General features: G+C 52.4%; 12 protein-coding genes across 12 annotated transcripts; 6 read left to right on the forward strand and 6 right to left on the reverse strand.

The window, feature by feature from the left end:
• Positions 1–225: 225 nt before the first annotated feature.
• NUU61_004695 (allantoicase) lies at positions 226–1,293 on the reverse strand (the record flags this gene model as incomplete). Its single annotated transcript, XM_056655277.1, has 1 exon — positions 226–1,293. The coding sequence occupies one exon, from the start codon at positions 1,291–1,293 to the stop codon at positions 226–228; it is 1,068 nt and encodes a 355-aa protein (XP_056510890.1).
• Positions 1,294–2,013: 720 nt separating this feature from the next.
• On the reverse strand, positions 2,014–2,331 carry NUU61_004696 (uncharacterized protein; the record flags this gene model as incomplete). Its single annotated transcript, XM_056655278.1, has 1 exon — positions 2,014–2,331. One exon carries the CDS (start codon positions 2,329–2,331, stop codon positions 2,014–2,016), a length of 318 nt encoding a protein of 105 aa, XP_056510891.1.
• Positions 2,332–5,036: 2,705 nt separating this feature from the next.
• On the reverse strand, positions 5,037–5,342 carry NUU61_004697 (uncharacterized protein; the record flags this gene model as incomplete). Its single annotated transcript, XM_056655279.1, has 1 exon — positions 5,037–5,342. The coding sequence occupies one exon, from the start codon at positions 5,340–5,342 to the stop codon at positions 5,037–5,039; it is 306 nt and encodes a 101-aa protein (XP_056510892.1).
• Positions 5,343–5,432: 90 nt separating this feature from the next.
• NUU61_004698 (putative MFS sugar transporter protein) lies at positions 5,433–6,222 on the reverse strand (the record flags this gene model as incomplete). Its single annotated transcript, XM_056655280.1, has 2 exons — positions 5,433–5,633; positions 5,686–6,222. The coding sequence occupies 2 exons, from the start codon at positions 6,220–6,222 to the stop codon at positions 5,433–5,435; spliced, it is 738 nt and encodes a 245-aa protein (XP_056510893.1).
• A 547-nt stretch (positions 6,223–6,769) lies between these two features.
• Positions 6,770–8,007, forward strand: NUU61_004699 (putative acyl-CoA:6-aminopenicillanic-acid-acyltransferase; the record flags this gene model as incomplete). The annotated part of the gene is made up of 3 exons (XM_056655281.1): positions 6,770–6,817; positions 6,883–7,287; positions 7,372–8,007. The coding sequence occupies 3 exons, from the start codon at positions 6,770–6,772 to the stop codon at positions 8,005–8,007; spliced, it is 1,089 nt and encodes a 362-aa protein (XP_056510894.1).
• A 474-nt stretch (positions 8,008–8,481) lies between these two features.
• NUU61_004700 (uncharacterized protein) lies at positions 8,482–8,895 on the forward strand (the record flags this gene model as incomplete). Its single annotated transcript, XM_056655282.1, has 1 exon — positions 8,482–8,895. One exon carries the CDS (start codon positions 8,482–8,484, stop codon positions 8,893–8,895), a length of 414 nt encoding a protein of 137 aa, XP_056510895.1.
• Positions 8,896–9,320: 425 nt separating this feature from the next.
• NUU61_004701 (cytochrome b561 domain-containing protein) lies at positions 9,321–10,200 on the forward strand (the record flags this gene model as incomplete). The annotated part of the gene is made up of 3 exons (XM_056655283.1): positions 9,321–9,485; positions 9,559–9,621; positions 9,697–10,200. The coding sequence occupies 3 exons, from the start codon at positions 9,321–9,323 to the stop codon at positions 10,198–10,200; spliced, it is 732 nt and encodes a 243-aa protein (XP_056510896.1).
• Positions 10,201–10,507: 307 nt separating this feature from the next.
• Positions 10,508–12,109, forward strand: NUU61_004702 (putative serine--tRNA ligase DIA4; the record flags this gene model as incomplete). The annotated part of the gene is made up of 1 exon (XM_056655284.1): positions 10,508–12,109. The coding sequence occupies one exon, from the start codon at positions 10,508–10,510 to the stop codon at positions 12,107–12,109; it is 1,602 nt and encodes a 533-aa protein (XP_056510897.1).
• Positions 12,110–12,684: 575 nt separating this feature from the next.
• Positions 12,685–14,374, reverse strand: NUU61_004703 (uncharacterized protein; the record flags this gene model as incomplete). The annotated part of the gene is made up of 2 exons (XM_056655285.1): positions 12,685–13,842; positions 13,904–14,374. The coding sequence occupies 2 exons, from the start codon at positions 14,372–14,374 to the stop codon at positions 12,685–12,687; spliced, it is 1,629 nt and encodes a 542-aa protein (XP_056510898.1).
• Positions 14,375–15,275: 901 nt separating this feature from the next.
• Positions 15,276–16,852, forward strand: ptpB (tyrosine protein phosphatase PTP1; the record flags this gene model as incomplete). The annotated part of the gene is made up of 3 exons (XM_056655286.1): positions 15,276–15,444; positions 15,531–15,796; positions 15,857–16,852. 3 exons carry the CDS (start codon positions 15,276–15,278, stop codon positions 16,850–16,852), a joined length of 1,431 nt encoding a protein of 476 aa, XP_056510899.1.
• A 607-nt stretch (positions 16,853–17,459) lies between these two features.
• NUU61_004705 (uncharacterized protein) lies at positions 17,460–18,185 on the reverse strand (the record flags this gene model as incomplete). Its single annotated transcript, XM_056655287.1, has 2 exons — positions 17,460–18,097; positions 18,161–18,185. The coding sequence occupies 2 exons, from the start codon at positions 18,183–18,185 to the stop codon at positions 17,460–17,462; spliced, it is 663 nt and encodes a 220-aa protein (XP_056510900.1).
• A 576-nt stretch (positions 18,186–18,761) lies between these two features.
• Positions 18,762–22,353, forward strand: NUU61_004706 (SAGA histone acetyltransferase complex subunit SPT7; the record flags this gene model as incomplete). Its single annotated transcript, XM_056655288.1, has 5 exons — positions 18,762–19,116; positions 19,170–19,826; positions 19,899–21,043; positions 21,101–21,789; positions 21,852–22,353. The coding sequence occupies 5 exons, from the start codon at positions 18,762–18,764 to the stop codon at positions 22,351–22,353; spliced, it is 3,348 nt and encodes a 1,115-aa protein (XP_056510901.1).
• Positions 22,354–23,044: the final 691 nt, after the last annotated feature.

Consider the following 23,044-nt stretch of genomic DNA (forward strand, 5'->3'; position numbering starts at 1 on the left):
GTTATGTTTGGCAAATATTGGAAATTTACCGGGGCTTCGTCTTGATCCTGACTTTTCTGAATACAAATGAGATTCATGATTTACAAGACTTATAACCAGGCTTTGAGTAGCTTGTTGCCCTTCACGGACTCTAGGGAGCATGCCTGAAACCGTAAATCAAATCAGAAATATCACAGCAGTAGTAGATAGATTGGGCTATGTACAGGTTTCTTCTACCTACTACGTTTATGCTCTCCGGCCAAGGATCCGGAAGCGCTTGACACCGCCATCCGGCACCAGGGTGAGCTTCACGTGTGTGAACACTCGGGTGTCCTCACCCCCGGCAGCCAAATCCGCTGGCCCAAAGACGTGCTCGGTGTCTGCCTGGCAACGCTGATCGCCTTTGACGATCTCGACCCAGCCCGGGTGGTCAGCCGGGGGGACACCAGCGCCCGCGGACCCAGCAACCAAGCCGTGGACTCGCACGGCACGCGGGAAGTTGCCGCGGAAGTCTTTGGTGTCAACGATGACCTGGGCCACGGACCCCGGCAAGCCCAGCTTGACAACAGTCCAGTCTACGTGACCGGCGCCGCGCGAGCGAGCCGTCTCCCATCCGTCTCCCATGTCCTTGCCGCGGCCGGGCAGGAGGATGTTCGAGGCTGGGGTGAAGTGTTGATCGGAGGCGGCAAGGGATAGACCGCCCAGGAGCGCGGATGAGAGCTCTTCAATGGGCGCCTGGTTGGCCGCGACGGCCGGGGCGGATGGCGGGATAGCATGACCGTACAGGCGTAAGCGGGCAAAACCGCCGTCGGGATACATCAGCAGGCGCACGTGGGTGTACGGGGCCGCAACACTTGGAAGCTTCCACCCATGGCGCTGCGAGGGCCCGCATGGCGACGCTGGCAGCAGTGTTGTCCAGCCACCATAGCTAGGGCTGGCGATTTGATCGTCTGTGATGCCGCTGCCCTCAGGTGCGTATGTCGCCTGCAGCTCCGCCTTCTCTCCGTAGTTGCCCTTAAAATGGGCCGTGTCGACCTCGATACCCTGAATGGCGGCTGCAGAGACGCCTAGCTTGATCACCACCCAGTCATAGGGTTCGGGGTTGTGGCGTCGCGTCTCCCATCCATCATACCAGGCACCGGTGTGGACAAATACCCCAGGACGTGAGATTGCGGGTGTTGGGGTTAAGAGATTGGAGGCGGAAGCGAAATAGTCATTGGAGCAAGCCAACACCTTGCTGTTGAGGTTGCACGAGGCCAAATTGGTGGTGTGCGCAAACACCTGGTCGATTTCGTCGATGGGAACTTGCTGCATGATGAATTGGAATGATTGAAGGAAGAGTGAGAGAAAGAGAGAGGGGGGTGAAGATTGGCAGATGGGAGATTCGAGTGCAGAGAGGGGCACCTTAAATATGGCGATAAGAAACCCCCCTCCACATCCTCATGTCAAGTGGACTCCGCATCGAATGCCGAGGTGAAGCCTTTCGGAGTGCTTTTCGGAATTCACCTATCGCCCCACATGGTCGGAGGTCTCCGATGAATGTTTTCCGACGAAGAGACAGAGAGAAAGAGGTCGGGGAAAAAAAAGGGATGCCAACGAGATGAATGCCTGGAATTCGAGGCGATATTCGAAGCACCATGCAACTAGGGTGCCACAGAGTCATAGCATACATCACATCAGAAGCTCAATGAGGCAGTTTCTCGAGCTTCTCTGGTCTCAGTACCGAGGACATGTCACTTCAGTTACAGTTGCAATGTTGGCCGGACTGCTGTCTTGCCTGTGCAACGGCCGTTCGAGTCCACGGCAGACGGGAATTCCTTGAATTCTTCCGAATGAAGCAGTAGAGCAAGGAAATGGCATTCAAAGTATGGACAATGGAAGAAAAAGAGGGCTCTGCCGAGATCAATTCCACGTTTGTCGGGCGCCTCGTCGCGCCGCGTGCTCCCTGGGATCTAAACCAACGCCCGCAATGCCAGTTGGATGCAACCCAGCAATTTCAAAAGACCGAAAACAAAAGTCACTTTTGATCATTTTCTATCCCCCCGGGGTCTTAGTGACCAGTTTCTCCAGTTGTTTGTACCTCCATTCATATTGCGCCAGCTGCTTCTTGTCTCCCGGTGGCAGGCTTTTCCCCTTGTCGGCCATTTCCTTTTCGGCCTGCTTCAACATTTCCCACCGTTTGAGGATTCGTGCCTGCTGCTCTGAGATTGACGCGAGGTTCGTGTCCTGGGAGGCCATGCGTTCGTCGATTGTGGAATGGTAGGACAGCTTTGCATGAAAGAGGGCCATTTCGGATTCATCGTACTTGATTCCTTGGACTTCGGGAATCATGGTGTCTGCCTTCGGGGTCATCTCGCATGCAAAAAGAAAAATCGGCGGTGGCGTCACAGAGACGAAAACTCCTTGTGAGCCTGATTTTGTGGATTTGATGGCCCAACGTCGACAACCAGCCACAGTATATCAAAAAAGCGTATGTACCAGAGGTCTGCAGCGACCAAAAGAATGGACCCACGGGGCTTTCTCGCCGTTCTTGTGACCCAAAGATATATCAAAGGATTGAAGGGAAAACACACGAAAAGGGAGCGAGCGAGCTAGCACGAGAGAAAAAAAAAAAAAAAAAGAGCTCAAGACCATTAGAAATGGCAACACATGAGTGGCAGACAAGAACGAACAGTGAGAAAAAACCCCCCAGGGCCATAGAGGGAAATCATTCGATTATATCACAGTACGATTCTCTTCAACGTCACTGGGCTTTCGCTAAAAGAGAAACATGCGCCCCGAATACCCAACAACAACACCGGTGTGATACCGCGAAACATCCCAAGACAAGAGGGATTCCAATCCTGGAAAGCGAGGGAGATGGCAAGACACGCTTCAACGGTCCGATAGTTCCCCAATCCCGTCATTTGTGCCTCTCAGATGAAGTATGGACGAGGTTCCTGCGCAGCCAGAGCCCGTTTGCCTCGTCGAGTGGTATTGGTCTCGTGATAGCTATGAGTCTTTTGACAGCCACCGCTCATTGGAAGCTCGACGGTGACACCATGTCGTCCTTGTACCGTCCGCACAACCGGACGTGCAGGGCGGGAAGAAATCTAGTCGCGGCGCATGGGAGGTGCACCCAGTCCCGTCTCAGTCCGTATGGCCGTGCGCTGATCAGGGAGCAGAGATCAATATCACTAGTGCTATAGGCTGTGTGCTGTGTGGGCCATGGGGTACGTCTTCATGGGGTAGAAGTGAAGAGATCATTCGGGCTTGTTGCCACGGGAAGCCATTGCTTCCCCCCATGAGAATAATGAGGCAAGCCAGGAGATTACACGAAAATAAAGTTGATGTGGCCTACTCGACCTCTCATTTTGCCTTTGCCATGCTTGAGCATATCTCTTCGTGGCAAATCGAAAAAGTTTCGATGCACCGAAGGACAATCAGAGCCAGTCTCTGAAATCTCCGACCTCTGGCCATTATAACGTCATTGGTGTAGGCGGATCCTGTATCTCGACTAAATAACAACTGGCAAGGGATTGTGATAGGGAATAACCCGAGATCTATGCGCCTGTGCTTGGGACAGACGACAGTATAGTCCAAGTCTCATTCGGAGTCAAATACGGCTGTGCGGATGCTCAAAGTAAGATGCTTAATTTCACTGCACATCCATCAAGCTCGATTCGCTTTCTCTTTCATTCCCTTGACGTTACCGCCAAGTTATCTCAAGAGATACCGGATTAGGGCTGCAGAGAACGCAACGAGCCCTTAGTGACACCACAGACTGCAAGGAGCCCGTTGACCATTTTGGGTTCATTTAAAGCACTCCATTGGCTTTGTGGAAAGACAATAAGCCGACACGGTGCAAAAGAAATGGCAGACTTGTGCCCACAAAGTGAAAAAGTCCGAGGGAACCGGCATCGGAGTCGGTGCCTGATCTGTTTGTACGACGCTGCAGACATGTAGGGGACCTGTGAGATTGAATTACATTTCAGACCAGTGGCAATCTCGGAGAAAATCAATCAGCGATGAGAAACAAAAAGCTCAAGTACAAAGACCTGGGATAAGGTCAAGCTTAGGGCTGAAGTTGTCATCTGATGTCACTGACCAAGTAAACCTTCATATCCTTCATCCATGGATGACTCGCCAGATCAGCTAAAATGCCTTTAAAATTCTAAGACGCTAAAGAAAAAAAATCTTTTTCCATGACCTTCCACGCGGCCACGGGAGATGGAAGCTGTAAACGGTGCAACAGAACAAATATCCCTCCGACGGGTAGGCACAGGTTTGTCGGGACCGACTCGTTTCATTCATTTCGCTTAGCCATCTGCATAGGCAATAGAAAGCAGCATGATATAACACCGGGTGATTCTTCGGAGGAAAAAGAAGAGTATTACTGAAATCTATGTAGAATGTCAAGCTCGCTTGAATTGCCCCTATCAAAGCCGCTGCTTTTCGAGCAACATTTATACACTCCTCGTCTAATTCAGTACTTTCTTCAACCTTGGTAAATCTGTCTTTCCAGGAATGCCATCTTTTAAGAGAAAGTTAATGTTCACCGAAGCACAATAGATCGTTCTCCCAGCTTGGGTCCTCTGGATCCGGGGAAAGAACGTGCTTGAATAGCTCGGTCCCGCCCCAGCAAATGCATTGAGCTGCAGCAATAATTCTTTGATCTCGCTCGCCAGCAAACGGAGGATCCCAAGGCATAGGTCGCTCTTCAAAGGCATCTAGCATAGTCCAAATGGCGTAAGTGGGATCATGAGGGAAATATGTCCCGAGGATACCTGATCGTAAAAGGCCATGAGGTTTGGCCATTGCTGTGAAAAAGAAAAACGCTATTTGGACCTAGAAGACAAGGTACGAAAATATTTACGGTAGGGAGAGGGTGGTTGATGTACCATCGTACGCATCTCGAAGCGACTCTTTGAATCTCTGACCGCGTATATATCGGCCCTATGAATCCAGTCAGTCGGGAACTGAATATTCATCCAAGTTTTTAACCTAACTTACGCTGGAGTATGGCCCCGTAATAAATTTGGGGGAAGCTGTAAGTGCCTCCATTACCCACGCGAGCTTCATCTGTGATGGATGATGATATGGTATGGGATCTGTTGTGCAAGCACGAGAACGATTTCGCCGATCGTACAAATTTCTGTTGATAAAGGTGCATCGGGAACAATCTCAAGAATGGACTTGATCGAAAACTCCAACCAAGTTTGTGCGTCGGGTTGAAGATAATCATTCAGAATTGGGAAGACCTTTGTCCCCGGGAAATCGGTCGTGCCAGCATAGCGGTACTCGGCCTTGTCGGTTTCCAAGGGCTCATCCGCGATATCTTTAGCAAACTGGTCATGGGCATCCACCGGGTAGAGGTTGTGCATGGTCGCAATGAGCAACGCCGAAAAAGTCTGATACAAAAAGATCCAAAGGAGTGTCAGCGCTGCCGCAGCTTAGTTGCTTGTGAGGCTGTATTACCAAGAGGTAATGGTTGTAGCAGTTTGAAAGATCATCATGCTGACTAGGCATGCGAAGATCAAGGTTCGCTGACGAAACTTGTCAACGAGGAGCGAGCCGATGGCTGTGAAGAAAAAGTAGGGTGCAGTAGAGCCGAGGGTGATGCCCAGCTGCTGCATTGTGCCTTTGATACCAACCGTCTCCAATGCGGGGACCATCTAGGGCAAGCTAAATGACAGGCTCTAGTAAATAGAAGCCAAAACCACTTACATAGTATGTAATAATGCCCCCGCCGTTCCATTGCTGAAAAATCGAATACAGGACCAGCACGAGCAGCCGGAAGCGAGCTACCTTGGTGAAGAACACCCGATAGTCCCAGAAGGACCGGTAGTCAGCTCGGTCATTCTCGAGAGATTCTTCCATCTGAGTCACCACAATGTCAACGCTAGGCTCGTTGATATCAGTGCTAGTAGTGTGGTACTTGGCCACGACCTGTTTAGCTCTTTCCCGCTTGCCCTGCATGACATAGGAGCGAGGCGATTCTGGAATCCAGAAGTAGATGATAAGGCAGACAACTGCAGGAAATACGGCCTCGAGTATCAACGGAATTCGCCAGCATTGGTTCTTGGGCAGGTTAGAGAGACCGATCATGGCGCCTGTGATTGCGAGACTTCCGATCTGAAAACATGCGCCAAAAAAGCCGACCATGCGGCCGCGTAGATGAACAGGCGAGATCTCGCCAATGCATTGAGAGCTGGAAATGAGGGCTATTCCAAATCCCATGAAGAACCGACCTGCCATAAACATGGAGAGGTTCGTTGTTATAACTGGGGTAAGTAAAGTCCTCAAAACTTCGACTTGAAACTAATGCATCTATAGAATGGGTCGCCGGGTATTCGGATCGTTTTGGCAGCATGTTTATTGACTTTGAATCAGAAGAGAAGACTCGACACCCAAAGCAGTCTGCCTACTACTTGGGGGAACTGTTTCGGCGCCTGATACGCAGTGGGTAGAGTCTGCCGGGATCTATTTGTGGATGCATTGAGAAAATGGATCTATAAGCTTGGCTCCAATAATGAAATGTCTAAAATCAAATCAAATAACACCAAAGTATCATGTCCTGGTGAATGAATGGCGCCTCGTAGACCCCAAGTTGGAGTCGGATGCTTATCGAACTTATCCCCGCATGTCTCCAACTGAGAGGGGCAGGTCGGTTCAGCAAGTTGGCGAGGCGAGGCTCGTGCAAGGTGGAATTATTCATAAACCCTAGTATGCCTACCGTCATAAGTCTCAATATTTCTCGGCCTGGTTTGGGCGCCTAGTATCTGCGTGGTCATCAAACCCTAAGTTCAACATGAACAACGAGCCTATTCGGCTGACCCTCAGGGGCAGCTCACATGAGGTACCGTATAACAGTTTCCACTTCATGCTTTTACAGGAACTTTTCTCATTACCATATTTCATCAGATTGGTCTCCAGCATGGCCGCGCTTTACAGGATCAGATCCGCAGCCAAATCACCATCTACGGCACCATGTTCCAACACACGTCACAATTATCCTGGCAAGATGTGCGCAATGTTGCCAGGGAATTTCTACCAACTCTTAGTAGGTTAACTCCACATCTCCTTGTCGAGATGGAGGGGATTTCGGAGGGCGCTGGGCTTGATGTGGCAGATGTGGTGGCGCTCAACTGCCGGAGCGAGATTGCCCTAGGCAAGTTCTCGGACGGCTGCACAGCATTATGCTGGCAGAAAAGTAGTAAATCCCGGGTTCTGTCGCAGAACTGGGACTGGACCGCAGCTGTGAAGAAGAATCTTGCCATGGTGTCAATTGAGCAGGTCGGGAAGCCGACCATCTATATGGTAACTGAGGTGAGTTGTTGCGACTCAGTTAGGTGGCCAGGTTTTGAACCCAATCCACAATGAGATACTAAACTGATTCTCTTTGAATATTAGGCAGGCATTGTCGGCAAAATTGGGTTCAATACCGCCGGCGTCGGCACCTGTCTCAATGCCATCCGGGCCAAGCCGATGGACAGCAGCAAGCTCCCAATTCACGTTGCTCTCCGGTTGTGTTTGGAGAGTACTTCGGTGGCTCACGCTGTACAAACACTCGAGTCCTTGGGTGGCGTGGCCTCTGCCCAGCATATCCTGGTAGCTGACAGTACGACGGCATTGGGACTGGAACTATCGCCGGTGGGAGATAAACATCTTTCCCAAGATTCGTCCGGGCTGATCGGACACACAAACCACTTTATCGAGAACCGCTATGTCGACGAGCCTCTGTGGCTATCGGGATCACCTGTTCGTCTAGAACGCTTAGGGCACTTGACACAGAAACTGATCCAGAAAGGTGTCGAGGGCGAGGCTATCACAACGACTCTCCTGCGAGACCATATTTTCTCGGATGCATACAATGCTCCACAGGCGATCTCCTGCCAAGAAGACCCAAGTCGACACACATCCTCGCGAAGCAGTTCTTTGTTCAACATCGTGATGAACTTGGACTCGGCGCATCTGGGGGCAGAAGTGGTGTTTGGTCGGTTAGGATCGGGCGAAGAGAGTGCTGTATGGAAGATGCCGTGGTGTTGATTCTTTCTTCTTTTTTTTGTTGCTCTTATCCCAGTCTTTTGTAGATGTTTCATAGTCGATTTGGTTTCTTGGAGATATCCTGCAATGAAAGTGAACAAAGGCTTCTTCCCCTTGGGACAAGGTTTGTCTCACCCAGAATCATCAGAGACATATCTCTAGCAGACAAAGAGCATTGTGTCCAAGAACAAAGAACTCGCCTTTGTGTTTCCTTCGAAACAACATTGTTTCAAAGACATTGTCCAAGATAAGCCAAAGACAAGGCGGCTTTGATCTTTGAGTGATTCGATGGAACTTGTCTGCATCTCCGCTGCACCGTCAGGTATATTTTCCCCCAAGTCCACCGGCTCGAGAGAAGCATCAAGCACCTCCGTTCCATCCGGTTCCTCTAGTGTTTTTTTTTTTTCACCTTGGCTCATTCCCAACCAAGCCCAGGTAAGACTCCCTGAGGTCCACTGATAGATATCGATACCTTTCATGGATAACTCTTCTTCCGACTCGTCTTTCAGCTCGTTGGCGCGAGAACGAAACACCATCATGGCCCGTCTTCAGGAACAAAGCCACATTCTCCGGAGCTACCCCGAGCAACGCACCGAAGTCATCGCTGCCATGGACGACCTCACCTGCCGGCTGGAGCAGATCAAGCTAAATGGGCCCAGCGAGGCCCGCCGGGTGAGTCTGGCTGGTTCGAATCCCCTCGAAACTAGCTTTGTGGATCACTGCAATGCCTTCAAGACCGCCGTGGAGGAGCAGAACAACATCCTCAAGGCCGAACCAGGACAGTCGGCCGAAGTTGCCCGGCAGCTTGAATGCATCACCCGCGGCATGGCTCGCCTCACGTTGGATGACCCTGCCCCTATCAAGACGGGCACCTTCTGCACACATTGCTGACTTGTTGATCCATAGGATCCCACGGATATATCGGAATTTCTGTGGCGATGGTAGGAGAAATCCCGTAGAGGATGTCGTCTCAATTATCTCGTTAGTACTATCGTAAATGCAGTATTTCTTCGTGTTCATCACGCATATCTGAATGTAGTCCACCGTAGAACAACCCCGATTCCTCGATTGGCAATCCGCCTGCGCGGACTGGGGTTCCACATGGATCCAGTCGTCATTGGAGATGCCGATCACGCCAGTTCCTTGCAATCGAGGGACCATCAGGGAGTCAGAGTGTAGTCAGATCATGCGTCGTAAGTAGTTGGAAGTAGTCAGATGGCGGGGGATCCTGTCGGTGTGGGCAGCTTGCCAATTTGCTTGCATAAATAAAATGCCCTCGCAATTCTTTCAGACCCACGTTCTTTTCTTCATCCACCATGACATCGACCTCAGACATTCCTCAGAACCATTCAGAGAGAGTTGAGCCCGAGGACGAGCCCTTGCTGGGCCGTCCTGGAGATGCGTCGCAGAAACCCGACGACAACATTCTTCGCAACCTCGTCACAGGCACGGCAAGTGTGGCTCAAGTCGGGATTTGGATGGTGAGTGGTGTTTTCCAGCTGCAAGGATATCGTGTCACCCCCAATTCCTCGAGCTGATGAGTGACACAACCAGCTGGCGGCCCTTGTCTGGTCGGGCATTCTATCCCAGCCACTTTCTCTCTTCACGGCTCATCCGGTAAGAACGCACCATTTTCTCGCGACAATCTACGAGCCATTTCGCTAACATGCCATTCATGTAATGGTGTCGAAGCTGCTAAGCATTTCGGCCGTTTTTCTTCAAGTCCAAAGCTCTCTGATCCTCCAGCCCACCGTCACTCAGCGGCAAAAGACTCGCGGGGCCCGTCTCCACGCCGCCATCCAACTAATCAGTACGCTATTATTCGTGTCTGGCTTCATAACCATCGAGGTGAAAAAGGGCAGCAGTGCGCGATTAATTTCTCCGCACGGCATCTTGGGCCTGACCACGTACATCTCCGTCGTGTTGCAAGCTTTGGCCGGAGTGGTCCAGTTCTTCTTCCCTCTGGCTATCCTTGGGAGTGTTGACGCTGGCAAGCGAATCTACAAATACCACCGCTGGACCGGCTATGTTCTGCTACTGCTGGAGATGGCGACTGTCGTGGCGGCGACCCAGACCACGTACAACCTGATTGCAATCCATATTTCGTTGGGACCGGTGGTGGTGGCCGCCATCTTGACCCTGGCAGGGGTGGGTGCCCGAATCAAAAAGCAGAAATTGGGGATTGGACTGGTTTAAGATATGAACAGAACATAGTTCAGTTTTTGTGTTGCTTTGCGAGAACTGGGCATACTCCGGACGATATATATAGTTCGGACCAGAGGAGTTGAACATGGATAACTGGAGAAATATGAGAAATCAGCAGTCCATTACGATAAAGATACACCGAAAAGCGTCTTATAAATGTTAGAGTCATCTTGGAGTCAGGGAGTAAATATTGCGAGACGTGCCCATCCCCCCAGCATCGACACCTCCACAGTTGGGCCCACGCGGAAAGGCCTTGGCTGCCAGGCTCACCCGCCTTTCTCTCTTCCCGACACCCTCCATGGCGTTCTCTCATGTCTGCTTCAATTGCAGATTGTCCCCTCGCCTGGGACTGACTCCCTCACGCCAATTCTCCTTGAGTCGGCGCAGCCATGACGTTCTGCGACCCGCGACAGCGCCGAAGCCCATGCCCGACGTCAAACACATTCGCCAAAATGCCGACCTTTACGCCCAGAACTGTCGAGATCGGAACTACGCGGCGCACGCACAGTACCCGTCAAGAATCCAATCGCTAACAGAGGAATCGAAGCAACTCGATCACGATTTGAAAAAACCGCGCTCCCGCGTCAAACAATTAGAGAAAACGGTTGCGGAGCTGTCCATCGCGCTTCGAAAGGATGCGAGCAAGGACGAAGACAACCGCATCACTCAACAATTAGCAGAGCTCAAGTCTGAAGCACAGCAGCTGAAGCAGGATTCACAAGCAATGGCGACTCGCAAAACAATGTGCGACGAGGACATTCACCGACTGGCATTGTCCCTTCCCAACCTCTCCTCCGCGGAGACTCCCGTCGGAGACGATCCCCGCCTCGTCCATTACCTCAACTTCGACCCGCAAGCACCCCCAAACTGGACGCAACAGTCGCCAGCAGAGCTCCAGGCGCGGTCGCATGTGACCATTGGGACAGAGCTGAGGCTCATCGACTTTGCAAGTTCGGCCACGACAACAGGATGGGGGTGGTATTTTCTGGTCAATGAAGGGGCGATGCTGGAGCAAGCATTGATCCAGTACGCGCTGGGTGTGGCACGGCGCCGTGGGTGGAGGACTGTCGCTCCGCCGTCGGTGGTCTATTCCTACATTGCCGAGGCGTGCGGCTTCCAACCACGCGACCAACACAACGAGCAGCAGATCTGGTCAATTGAGCAAAACGAGCGCGACCGTCAAAGTAAACCACAACGCTCGCTTACTGGCACGGCCGAGATCCCGCTGGCAGCCATGTACGCCGGCCGTGACGTTGACCCTGCCGACCTCCCCATCAAGCTGGTCGGAGCCAGCCGATGTTACCGCGCCGAGGCGGGCTCCCGCGGCGTTGACACCAAGGGTCTTTACCGAGTCCACGAGTTCACCAAGGTCGAACTGTTCGGATGGGCCGATTATGTCGCAACCGAGGAAAAGGCCGCCCCGGCAGCCACACTAACCGCGGACGGACTCTTTGCCGAGCTCCTGGAGATTCAAACCGAGATCTTGACCGCCCTTCGTATCCCTTGTCGGGTCTTGGAGATGCCCACGACGGATCTGGGTGCCAGCGCGAGCCGCAAGCGTGATATCGAGGCGCTGTTTCCTTCCCGCTTCCGCCCGGCTTCTACGTCTTCTTCATCCTCTGTAGACCCCGCAGCCCAGCATCTGGAGCCGGCGTGGGGTGAGGTAACTTCTGCCTCTATCTGCACGGACTACCAGAGCCGACGGCTGGCGACTCGCGTGCGCGATGCAGCTAAGGACTCGCGGTTCCCGCACACGGTCAACGGCACCGCCATGGCGGTTCCACGCGTCCTGGCGGCTATTCTCGAGAATGGATGGGACCCGCAGCGCGGCGTGGTGGTCGTACCCGAAGTCCTGCGGCCTTGGATGGATGGCGTGGAGACGATCGGTGGGAAAAATTAACCGGATAGAGCCTGATCTCTGAAGCATCTCACGAAGAGTATCTGCCAATGTACAATAGATGGCATTTTTGGAAGTGTACGTATATAACCAAAAGTCAAGTGGAATCTGTAAGACCAATGATTTATCGCAACTACTATGGGAGAGGAGATTCTGTGAACCTCTGCTCCGAAAAGCGCATGGGATCAAGCAACATATTTGGGGGAAACATTGGTAAGTCCTGGCGGTTCGCATGAGTGCCAACATCGTGAGACTGACAGGGTATTAAGGAGTATTCGAACGCAGCAACAACAGAAAGAGCACAGCATAAAATCATTCATGACTTCGTTGACACATGAGTCGGACACAGAACGTCAATCAGATGGACATCACATCATCGGGGGGGGGGGGGGGGGGGCAAATGGCAAGGATAATACAACCAGTCTTTCTTCACTTGGGCAAGGCCAGCAGCCCAAAAGAAGCAGACAAGAAACGCAACAAATTTCGGGGTACAAACTTGAACACGGAGTGGCCAGAGAAAGGAGCAAAAAACATCCCGGGGTGCTTCCTGATGGGCGAATACAATGATCTTGCCGTGCTCATTTCCAGGGCAAATCGGCATCTTCGATCCGAGTGCAAGTCAAATAGGGTAATCCACCGGCGACAGTACCGTCGCGACGGGACACGCCAGTGCCCACGGCTTGGTCGGGGCCGCTTTTCAATTCGAGTTCGAGGAAGTTTCGCATCAGGGGCTTGACGATCTCACGGGCCAGCCGTTTAATCTCATCCATCTTTCGTTCGAACCGTTTAAGGGTTTCGCGAGTGTACACGGAGTCTGACGAGGGTGTGGGATGGAGCTTGAGAAAACGTTTCAGTTCGTCATGGGGGAGGTAGGCATGCGTTGAAGGCGACCCGATCAACCGATAGACGCGAGCAGCAGGATCTGGCGGTGCAGTTGGTCTAGACGAGCTTGCACTGTGAGGGCCCGAGGCAGACTGCGAGGACCCGGTGTTCGGCGTCGAGGATGAATTCTTGAGAATCGAAGTAGGTGGCGGCGTAGTGCTCTCGATCAGCCACTGGCGGAATAAGGAGACGGCTAGCCAGTCCAAGTACGCGTTGGAAGGGCCAACCCGTTCGCCGCGTGAAGTTGTAAGCGATAAACGAAACAGCTTGGACTCGACTCGAGCCTTGAGGTCTTCGAGATCCTCGAATTTATCTTCGATGAGGTCGAGAACCGAGTCTGGCAACGGCGAGTATGAAGCATTGCGCAGGTTAGGCAGTGCGGCAGGCCACTGGCCAACAACGTGGATCAGTGCCTCTGAGAAGATCACCCGGCTGCGGGCGAGATACCCCAGTTTCAAGTAGCTCGGCGGGTATTTGGCGATTTGCTTGAAGAGGCGCGACCCGAAGCCTAGGAGGTGGTGATCGACGCGCGGGCCTGTCACCGGAAGTGCGTCATACATGTCTGCTAATGCAAGGAGGGACTTGCACTCGGTATAAGCAGAGGCGATGTTGACGCTGTTGAGGATCGGGGAATGGTTATAGAACAAGCATAGGAGATTGTCATAGTCGCGGATTAAGGGCTCGACCGCGGCATCATGGTCTATACCCTGTGTCGGTGGCAGATGGGCCACCGACTGCACCCCCGCTAGGTTTGCCATAGATCGGAAAAAGCCTGCTTGTGCATTGGACGGCTTGGTTCTCGTGGGTGGAAATGGGGTTGGATCGCCGCTGAACACTGGTAAGGAGCTTGGTTGCTGCTCATAGCCATGGATATTAGCCACGTGGTTTTGTTCTGGCAATGAGAAAATAACGTACCTTTTGTACCAGAATGGGTTCTTCATCCGCGGCACGATTCTCCCAGTCTAGTTCATAGCGCCAGCGTCTCTTTTCTCCAGGTCGCAGCGGCAGCGCTCCATGATCGGACGGTACCAGCGTCGATCCATTGGACAGGGAATCATCTTCGCTCACTCGCGACAAGGTTCCCTCGGCTTTGGACGGGCCCAAGGCGGGCTGGCGCGACCAGTCCTCGTTCGTGCTCGCCTCGAAAAACCCGGAGCATTGCGCCAATATTAGTCTATGGAGAAGGTAACGCTTCTCTTGTGATCCAGCACGGATTACGATCTCCGTATCGCCGGTGTACGTGAAGATAGGGAAGTCATTTGGGGACGAGTGCGAGCCACCGTGATGCGAACGACCCGAACGATGGCGACCCGAGTGAGAGTGACGCGACACCGAGGCAGTTTGGACCGTTGCAGCACGGTCAACCACTTGAGCCTGGGAGACCATTTCGCGTGGACGAGGGATCATGACCCGAGGGAGAAGCGAGAAGAGACCGTCATCCGAAACCAGCTGTGTTGACGAGAGGGAAATGCGCGATTCCCCGCGATCAACACGCGGGTTTATTGTATGCCTGTGGCTAATCCCCGCCCAAAAAAAAGCTGGAGGACCAAGAGAATAAAGAAATGAATGAAAAAAACGAAAGAAATAAAGAGTCAACAGTTAGAAACAAAAAAGAAGAAACAAAAGACAAGAGTCGGGAATCCCCTGAGGGCGATTTCCGCTCGCAGCTGAAGAAGTGGCGAATGCATTTGGTCTCTCTCTGTATGTGCTGTTCTCTCTCTTCATCGTCATCTTCCTACTTTCCTGCCTCTTGTTCCTACCATTTAGACCCATTCCTTCGTCTTGTTTCTTTCTCTCCTCTCCTCGGGTCTTTCTTACGCATCTTTTCCCCCAACGTTCTTTGCCCCTCCACCTATCCTGATCCTTCCGCTTGGTTTCTCGGCAATTTCCAACCCCACGAGTTCTCTGTCCTTCTCTCTATCACTCGACCGTGGTGGTTTGGTAGATGATACGAGGTTCGCCCGGTTTATTGCGACGCTCTTCTTCCATTCGCTCGACCCCCGTTGGCCCCGCGTTCGTCAGAAATCTGGCCCTGGACACATCTTCTCGGGACAGCTTTTATAGCTGTCCCGATCTATCGTTGCTACAAATTTCTCCACCGTCGGTTACGGCAGGCCTTGCCGACACTCTCGTCAAGGATTTTAATACTGAGCCGTCACGATCCCCGTCTCCCGAGATCCCTCCCCCGCATCGCTCTAAGAAGCGTTCCCCGGGGAGAGCGGTCTCGAGGAAAGCACGCGGTGTGATCGGCAAGGTTCGAGAGTTTCAGCGAATCGCTACGGCCAAGATGGCGCATCCCTCCATCAAGATCGACACGAATGTCCAGACAGTTAAGCGCGGTCCACCGGAGGACAACGACGCCGCTCTCGATGTGCGAAGTGGCGACCAGGACAACCCGAGGTTGGAGTATGGGAATACGGAGAACGTCCCGCCATTTCTCTGCCAATCGGTCACTGGTTAGTATGGAATGTGTCCGCACCGGATCGCATTCTCTAAACCCACTTGGGAGATATGAGACTGATCTAGAACCATGTGCAAACAGAGATCCATGACAAGTTTGAAGACCTGGAGTGGATGCAAAGAACGCGCCTGGCGGAGGGTATGTTGTCTGACGACCCCACTCACCCATGGGCCTTGGAAGCCGATCCGAAGGTCAAGGCGAGGAATCGGTATCTCAACGTCCAGGCGTGGGCCAACTGCCGGATCCATCTTCGGGTACCCGACGGCGAGTGCGATTTCATTAACGCCTCCCCGATTACCTTGAAAGACACAATCACCGAGGAGGAGAGAAGTTATATTGCTACCCAGGTACGTGGCTCAACTAGGAGAGATCAAATCGTGCAACCCCGCTTTGCTAACAATGAGCAGGGCCCGAAACTCGGACATTTCTCTCATTTTTGGCACATGGTTTTCCATGAAAGCAAGGATGTTGGCGTTATCGTTATGCTCACTCAAACTTTTGAGGCGGGCCGGGAGAAATGCGCCCAATACTTCCCGTTGGACACCGAGCAAGCGTCATTGGTTCTGTCGCCTGATGAGTTGGACCCTTTCGTGAACGATAATCATGATCGGCATGAGGAGACTGAAAATGACCCCTTGGGCAAGGTCACACTGTTGGAATCGACCTTTGATGCCAAGTCCCGGTCCGAGATTCGCAAGCTGGAATTGACAATTGGATCGGAGTCGAAGATCGTCTGGCATTTCCTGTTTGCTGGCTGGGCGGATTATTCCAAACCTGAAGGGGGTGACCGTGATGCCCTTCTCGAGTTGATCACGCTGTCGGCTTCGAAATGCCGTCGGGACAACCCGCGCGTGGTACACTGCAGTGCGGGCGTTGGCCGGACGGGGACCTTTATCGCGCTGGACCACCTCCTCCGCGAGCTCGAGTCCGGCGAGCTGTTGAAGGTGACGGATCCTGAGCAAGATCCTGTCTTCGACACCGTCAATCAGATGCGCGAGCAACGGATGATGATGGTATACAACGAGATGCAGATGCAGTTCATCTACGAGGTGCTTCGGGAACAGAGCGATCGGAAGCTGGGCAAGATTACCGAGTCTCCTAACGGAAGTCATGCCGACGAACGGTCTGCGAAAGTGGCCAAGTTGAGCGATCAGGCCGACTATATCCCCCCTCCAAGTCTGAGCTGCAAACCACCTCGATCCGACCTCCCACCCCGACCAGAAGTTGGTCTGGTACACCTGAAGTCTCGGATAATGAATGATGCCTGGGAAACCATGGCAATGCCTTTTTCTTTCTTGATTATGACTGGACGTTCTGCTGCATCATACCATAGCATCCGGTGTTTTGTTTCTTGTGACATGTCTGCCTGCATTTTACCTTCTATCCGTGGATGCTTCTGTTGACCCGCTGGCCTCCCTTTTGACATATCCTCGTCATTTATGAATACCCCCTGTTTGCACGTTTGATTTGATTTGATTTGATTTGATTTTTTTTCTTTCAATGCGGTTGGTTATGTCCATTGCCCATTAGAATTGCTGTATAATAGTAGATCGGCCATGGATTGTAGCCTGGCTGACTCTTGAACAGCTGAATATCCCCTGTTCAAAGGGGGGCTTCTGAATGATTTCAAGGTTCCCAAATCCCTAGGCTCTAATTTCTCTGACTTCAGACATGTGGAAATTACCATGTGCTTGGAGAACTCCATGATTGGGACAATGGGTTGTCATTAGAGCATATAGCTGTACAGTCTCTGGGCCCAACTCCCAGCTCCTTCAAGAGCAGTCAAACTATAAACCCCGAGACAAGAAACATTTCCACAAGAGTTCGCTCACTCCAGCTGAGAATGACCAAAAAAAAGAAAAGAAAAGAAAACAAGAAAAATATGGCCCGCAGTTGGTACCAAGTCAACATCAAAACGGACGATGCATGAAACCATATTCATAAGATGGAGGGATGTGAAAAACAGTCTGGACGTCATGTCATGAGTTCGTTTTCCAGGCATACATGCCATTAATCGCTCCGCTTTGCTTCCCCAGACTCCTGCCCACTGCTAGAACTGGGTTTGCGACCCTCATGGTAGGCGGGAGGAGCCGAATGAGACTCAGGTCCGGGACCATCCTCGGTGTCCCAGTTGTCAACGGCATTCTCATCCCAATTATCCACTTCCTGCTCCAGCGTCATCACTCCAGACTCCTGAGGACCAAGTCCTTCTGACTCGCGGGAATCATCGCCCCCGACTCCGACTCCTAGCTCAACATCATCGGGAGATCCCTCCATCAATCCAAAGCGGTTCTTCCGGCGCCGGTCGATCATGCGGCGATGATACCAGCCACAGATGCCAATAGCACCCAGGCTGCCGACACCATTGGCAACAATGTCAAATGGATCAAAGGGCCGATCATTGGGGAGGAAACTCTGTAGCAATTCAGAGCCGAGGCCGAGCCCAAGCGTGCAGACCAGCAGAGTCAAGTGTAGCGCGCGCCGGCGCGAAGTGTCCACAATCCAGTAGAAGGTAAGGGAGAGCAGGAAAAAGACGAATAGGTGAAGGAATTTGTCATTTGGTTGTAGCTGAGTAGGAATGGTGGAAGCAGTGCTGTGTGGGAGAAGGCCGATGTAGCCAGCTAAGATGAGTAGGAAGAGAAAAGCACCTAGCAGAGAGCGGTGTCAGTCATCAGCCAGCTAGGTAGAAGGGGCATGTCAGAAGGACTTACCGGCGAAAGGATAGCGGATCCGCATGGTGAAGACTTGAGAAAAAGTGATGGAGTGCCAGAAGACCTCAAGAGTGTAGGTTGAGATGATCGGGTGTGGTCCGGCCCCCAGCGGCTGGCTGGTGCGTCATTTGCGGAGGGAGCTCTCTGCGTAGGAGACAACTAAGAACAATCGCATCGACACAGTGAATTTTGTGATTCTACAATCCACCCCCCCAAAAGGAACATTTACATATTCTTTCTATATATGAGTCACTATTCATCCGCGAATTGAGTCCAGAATTCACGAAGACATCAAGAGCGACAACAGCATCCCATCGCATACTCCAGTCATTATCTGCCGGGCCTCTCCGCCTTTGCGCCTGTCCATCCCCGTCTCCGAGAATCTTCCCCTACAGAAAAGCCCTTGTCTTCGCCATCGAACCTCGCCACGCAGCCATCTGTTTTGGCCTTTCTGACATCGTCACTTATTTGTGTCGAGTGTCTAGTATCTCTCTATGCCTTTGGCTCCCTCTAAACCTCTGTTGTCGTGCTCTGGCGGCCTATCATCCTAACCGTGGAGATTCGAGTCTTGCCCGCCCCAAAACCGGGGTTTTGAGCGACCATGTCGCTCGGCCATCACGCCTGGCCCCCGGGCAATATTCGCCCTCCTGATGAGATGCAGGATTCCCCGCGCCCGGTCAATGGCCTAGTCAAGACTTTATCTGGCTCGCGCACCCCCCAAGTTCCTACCGACGGGCCCAACCCTAGCCTCATTTCGGAGCTTGATCTCGCCGTCGAGGAAGATCCGCGCATTGCCCAATTTCGTGAGCTGTATCGCTCCAGTGAACCGAAAATCAATGCGCTTTTTTCTGGCCACTACACCGCGGACGACTCGGCGGATGTGACCGCCGAGGTTGAGCAGCCCGATAGTCAGTCCGAACGCGTCGACGCGCCGCCCCCTCCACTGCCCCCCGCAAGTCCGCGCGAAAGCTCGATGATGACGATTACGATGACTATGACGAGGATGAAGAAGAGGAGACGGGGGAGACAGCCGAGTCGCCTCAGAAACCCAAGTTGCCCGCGCCCGCGCAAGAGGCCAGTGGCGCGGCAGTACCTGAACACCGACCCAGTACCGCCGCATCGGCTAATGTGGACGGTGCGAAGGATTCGAAGAAAGAAAGCCTAGAAGAGATTCGCAAACAACTCGAGGAGGACAAAAAAGCGACGGAGGAGGCCGCCAAGAGGAGTTTCCACACGCTGTTTTACACCCTTGAAAATGACCGAGACGCCATGCTGGATCAACAGCGATTGGAAGAGTCTGAACGACAGGTCGAAGCGGAGATTTCTGGTCAAGCTGCCACCGGCGCGAACAATGCTACTGGCGGTTCCACTGGCTACAGCTCCCTGAGCAATACTAACCTCGGGGCTTCCAGTCTAACATTGAAGAACCTGATCGCCCGGATTGACAAGAAACGTGATATGGTGCAGGCGTCGGATGCTGAGCTTCGAAGCCTGCTGAGTGAAGTCCGCAAGAACCGCAGCAAGTGGGCCAGTGAGGAGAAGATTGGCCAGGAGGAGCTCTATGAAGCGGCCGAAAAGGTCCTGAGTGAACTGAAAGCAATGACCGAGCACTCAACTGCTTTCTTGACCCGAGTTAACAAGCGCGATGCGCCAGACTACTATTCAAGTGCGAACCCCCTCTCATTGCTCGCAAAACGCCCATTTGCCAATTTTTGTATTTGTGCTGATTCATAAACAGTTATCAAGCATCCTATGGACCTTGGCACGATGACGAAAAAGCTCAAAGGTCTGCAGTACAAATCCAAGCAGGATTTTGTTGACGACCTTACCCTGATCTGGTCGAACTGCCTGAAATACAATACCAATCCCGAACATTTCTTGCGCAAACATGCGCTCTACATGCGGAAAGAGACCGACAAGCTTGTTCCTCTCATCCCCGACATTGTCATCCGAGACCGCGCCGAGGTGGAGGCCGAGGAACGTCGACTCCAACTTGCAGAGCTCGACGGCGCTGAAGAGAGCGATGATGAGCCCATCATGTCCTCCAGAGGCCGGAAAGCTCCTGGCAAATCTGCTTCCAAAAAAGGCGCCGCCCCCTCTCGCAACACGCCCAGTGGCTCCGAAGGCCCCTCAGGGGCAGCCTCGGCGCAACCACCGGCCCCCGTGCGTGCAGACTCCGATACTGCTATGGAGTCAACCCAAAATGGATTCTCTACGCCACCCCCGGGATCTCACACCCCCTCTGAACCTGCGGGTATAGGAGCGGGTGTCGCAGCCAGCCAGTTGGATGCGATGGAAATTGACGGTCCGACGACGTCGACCACGGCTCTCAGTGCCCTGTCTGTGCCCGGGGTTGATTTGGACGATCTGGAATACAATGTGTGGAAGCAGGTGACTAAAAAGGACCGGGCTCTAATTGCGGCGGAACGCCACCGTCTCCTCAAGGGTGATAAACTCAATGCTGAAGAGCCAGCCTTGCTTCGCACGAAAGCAGGCATGCGGCGCTGGCTTCGACATCAGAAACAGGCCACCATTGAAGCAGACAAAGTGCATGACGCCGAATCTCAGGCAATGGAACCCAAAGGTGCTGGTGAGACCCTCGCAGAAGGTATTGAAGTAGAGGAAGATAGAATGGTTCCTTACTACTACGATGTCATGTCGGGCGTCCCTGATCTTCCCGATCGGCTTGCCTGGAGGGAAGATGCAGAAGGCAATGTTGTCGATGCGTCGGAGGAATTTCTACGAGTTCTCCCACAAGGTTCCTTCATCCAACCGGACAGTAAGCTCTCCAGGAAGATGGATTCGAACATGCGACAGATGCAAGAAACGCGGAAGGTGTGCTCAAAGATCGGAATTGTGAAGCAAATGCAGCTTCAATCTCAGGTATGCCTCTCGCTTCTAACATTATGTTAACTCCTGACCATGGCTGATCGTCTCTAGATGTACCAAAATCAATTTCAAAAGTATCAGCCCGAGCCATTTGCAGAGCACGACGCTCCGCCCCATGTCATGAATGACAACGGCCCCATCATTGCTCCTTGGGTCTGCCGAGCAGCGTTGCAACGCTCAGTTGCCAAAGTGTTTTACCATACGGGTTTCGAGGAGTACCAGCCGGGTGCTCTTGATGCCGTTACCGATGTGGCATCGGACTTCTTCCAAAAGATCGGTGAAACAATCAAATCTTACATGGAAGCCCCCAAAGTTCCAGCAACCGAGTCTCAAGAACCAGCCTCTTCGCCCACGGACTGGAAGCCTGCCTACACCGAGCCGGAAATCGTTCTTCACACTCTTTCTTCCGTTGGGATTCACATCGATGAACTTGAATCCTACATGAAGGATGACATCGATCGTTTGGGGACCAAGCTCTCCACTGCCCATGAGCGTTTAAAGTCGCTCCTTGTTGAACTTCTCCGCCCTGCTCTAACTGATACCGGCGACGACGGCTCCCACGCGTTTGCCGATGGAAGTGAGCAATTTGTTGGTGGTGATTTCGCGGAAGATATCGACGAGGATTTCTTCGGGTTCAAGGAATTGGGGCTGGATCGGGAGTTCGGTCTCTCCACCCTGAGCGTGCCGCTGCATCTGCTTCAGAACCGCATCGACAAAACGTCTCAGTCGCAGAACATTAGGTATGCTTTTATGATGCGTTTCTTTCCAAGGAACATTCCCATTAACGTTTTGTTTTCTCCAGTACCTCCCAAGCAGTCGCGCTCTTCCCGCCGCCGCCACCGTATCCACGTATCACGGTGGAGAACCTGTCTGACCAGATCGGGCTAGTACAGGCGTTTTTCAAAAGCAAATTAGATTCCAATAGCGATGAGCCACTTGTGGAAGACCTCGAACTTCCGCCCAAGCAGAGACCCATGGCTGCCCGGCCCCGTCTTCCAGCATCGGGCAAGATTCCCTTTTCGAGCATCTCAGGCCCTACTTCCAGTCCTCAGAAACGTCCGGCTCCGCCCACTGGACCTGGTGCCATAAAGGTTGGCTCGGAACCCAGCAAGAAGAAAGCCAAGAAAAACAGTGGTTTGGCGCTCGAGATGCCCAACTTCAACGTTGATGGAGACGGAGAACAATCCGCTACAGGGGAAGGAACCAAAGACCCTGCCAATGCTTCCAAGTCTCTTGATGGAGCCGGTATGGGTGATAGTATGGGCGAGACCGAAACCCTCTCCATGCCCAATGGAACGGCCTGATATGTTTCTGCGAACTGACTCGAACTTTGTTCTTCTGTCCCGTCGTCCGCTTTCTTATCTCCAGACTCATTTCCAGCCTGCCTCCTGGAAAGGTTGGCCCACACGACAGAAATGAACTTCAGGAATTGTACACAACTGCAAGAATTGGATTTATCTGGGACACGCCCTGAACTAGGCTGTTCTGGACAACTCCATTGTTTTTCCATTTTTTTTTTTTTTTACTTTTGACTTTCTTATCCCCCCCCCGGTTTATCTGCCTTGTCACCATATCACTCACCTGTACCATACCATTCTTTGGCTGGCCTTTTTCTTAGGTCCTCGTTTATTGCTTTTCAGTTCTAATCCAACTATTCTTCCCTATTCTATGTGTACGTTCATTTGAAAATCTATGACCCCATGATTCTCAGGACACTACTTTGTGTCCACCTGTGTTCAAGGTCACTGTTGTTCTGAAGCCTCCAGCCCTCGGGGGCTTATTTCCCTTGATGCTATTATCCCTTCTTTCATTTTGTATCTAAAATTCCGAGGGGCTGGAGATTCCGCGTGAAGAGTCTAGTCGCAATGGCGGAAAATGTGAGATTCTTACCAGGCTAGTCTTATGAATCTTAGGTTCTACTTGACTTTTCTACGTGTCTACGGATCTTGCAATGTGGACAACCTTTGTATTGCTGCTAGGTGACATTATTCACTG

Source organism: Penicillium alfredii (genome assembly GCF_028826965.1).
Source record: "Penicillium alfredii strain IBT 34128 chromosome Unknown utg000007l_segment0_segment0, whole genome shotgun sequence".
Taxonomy (NCBI): Eukaryota; Fungi; Ascomycota; class Eurotiomycetes; order Eurotiales; family Aspergillaceae; genus Penicillium; species Penicillium alfredii.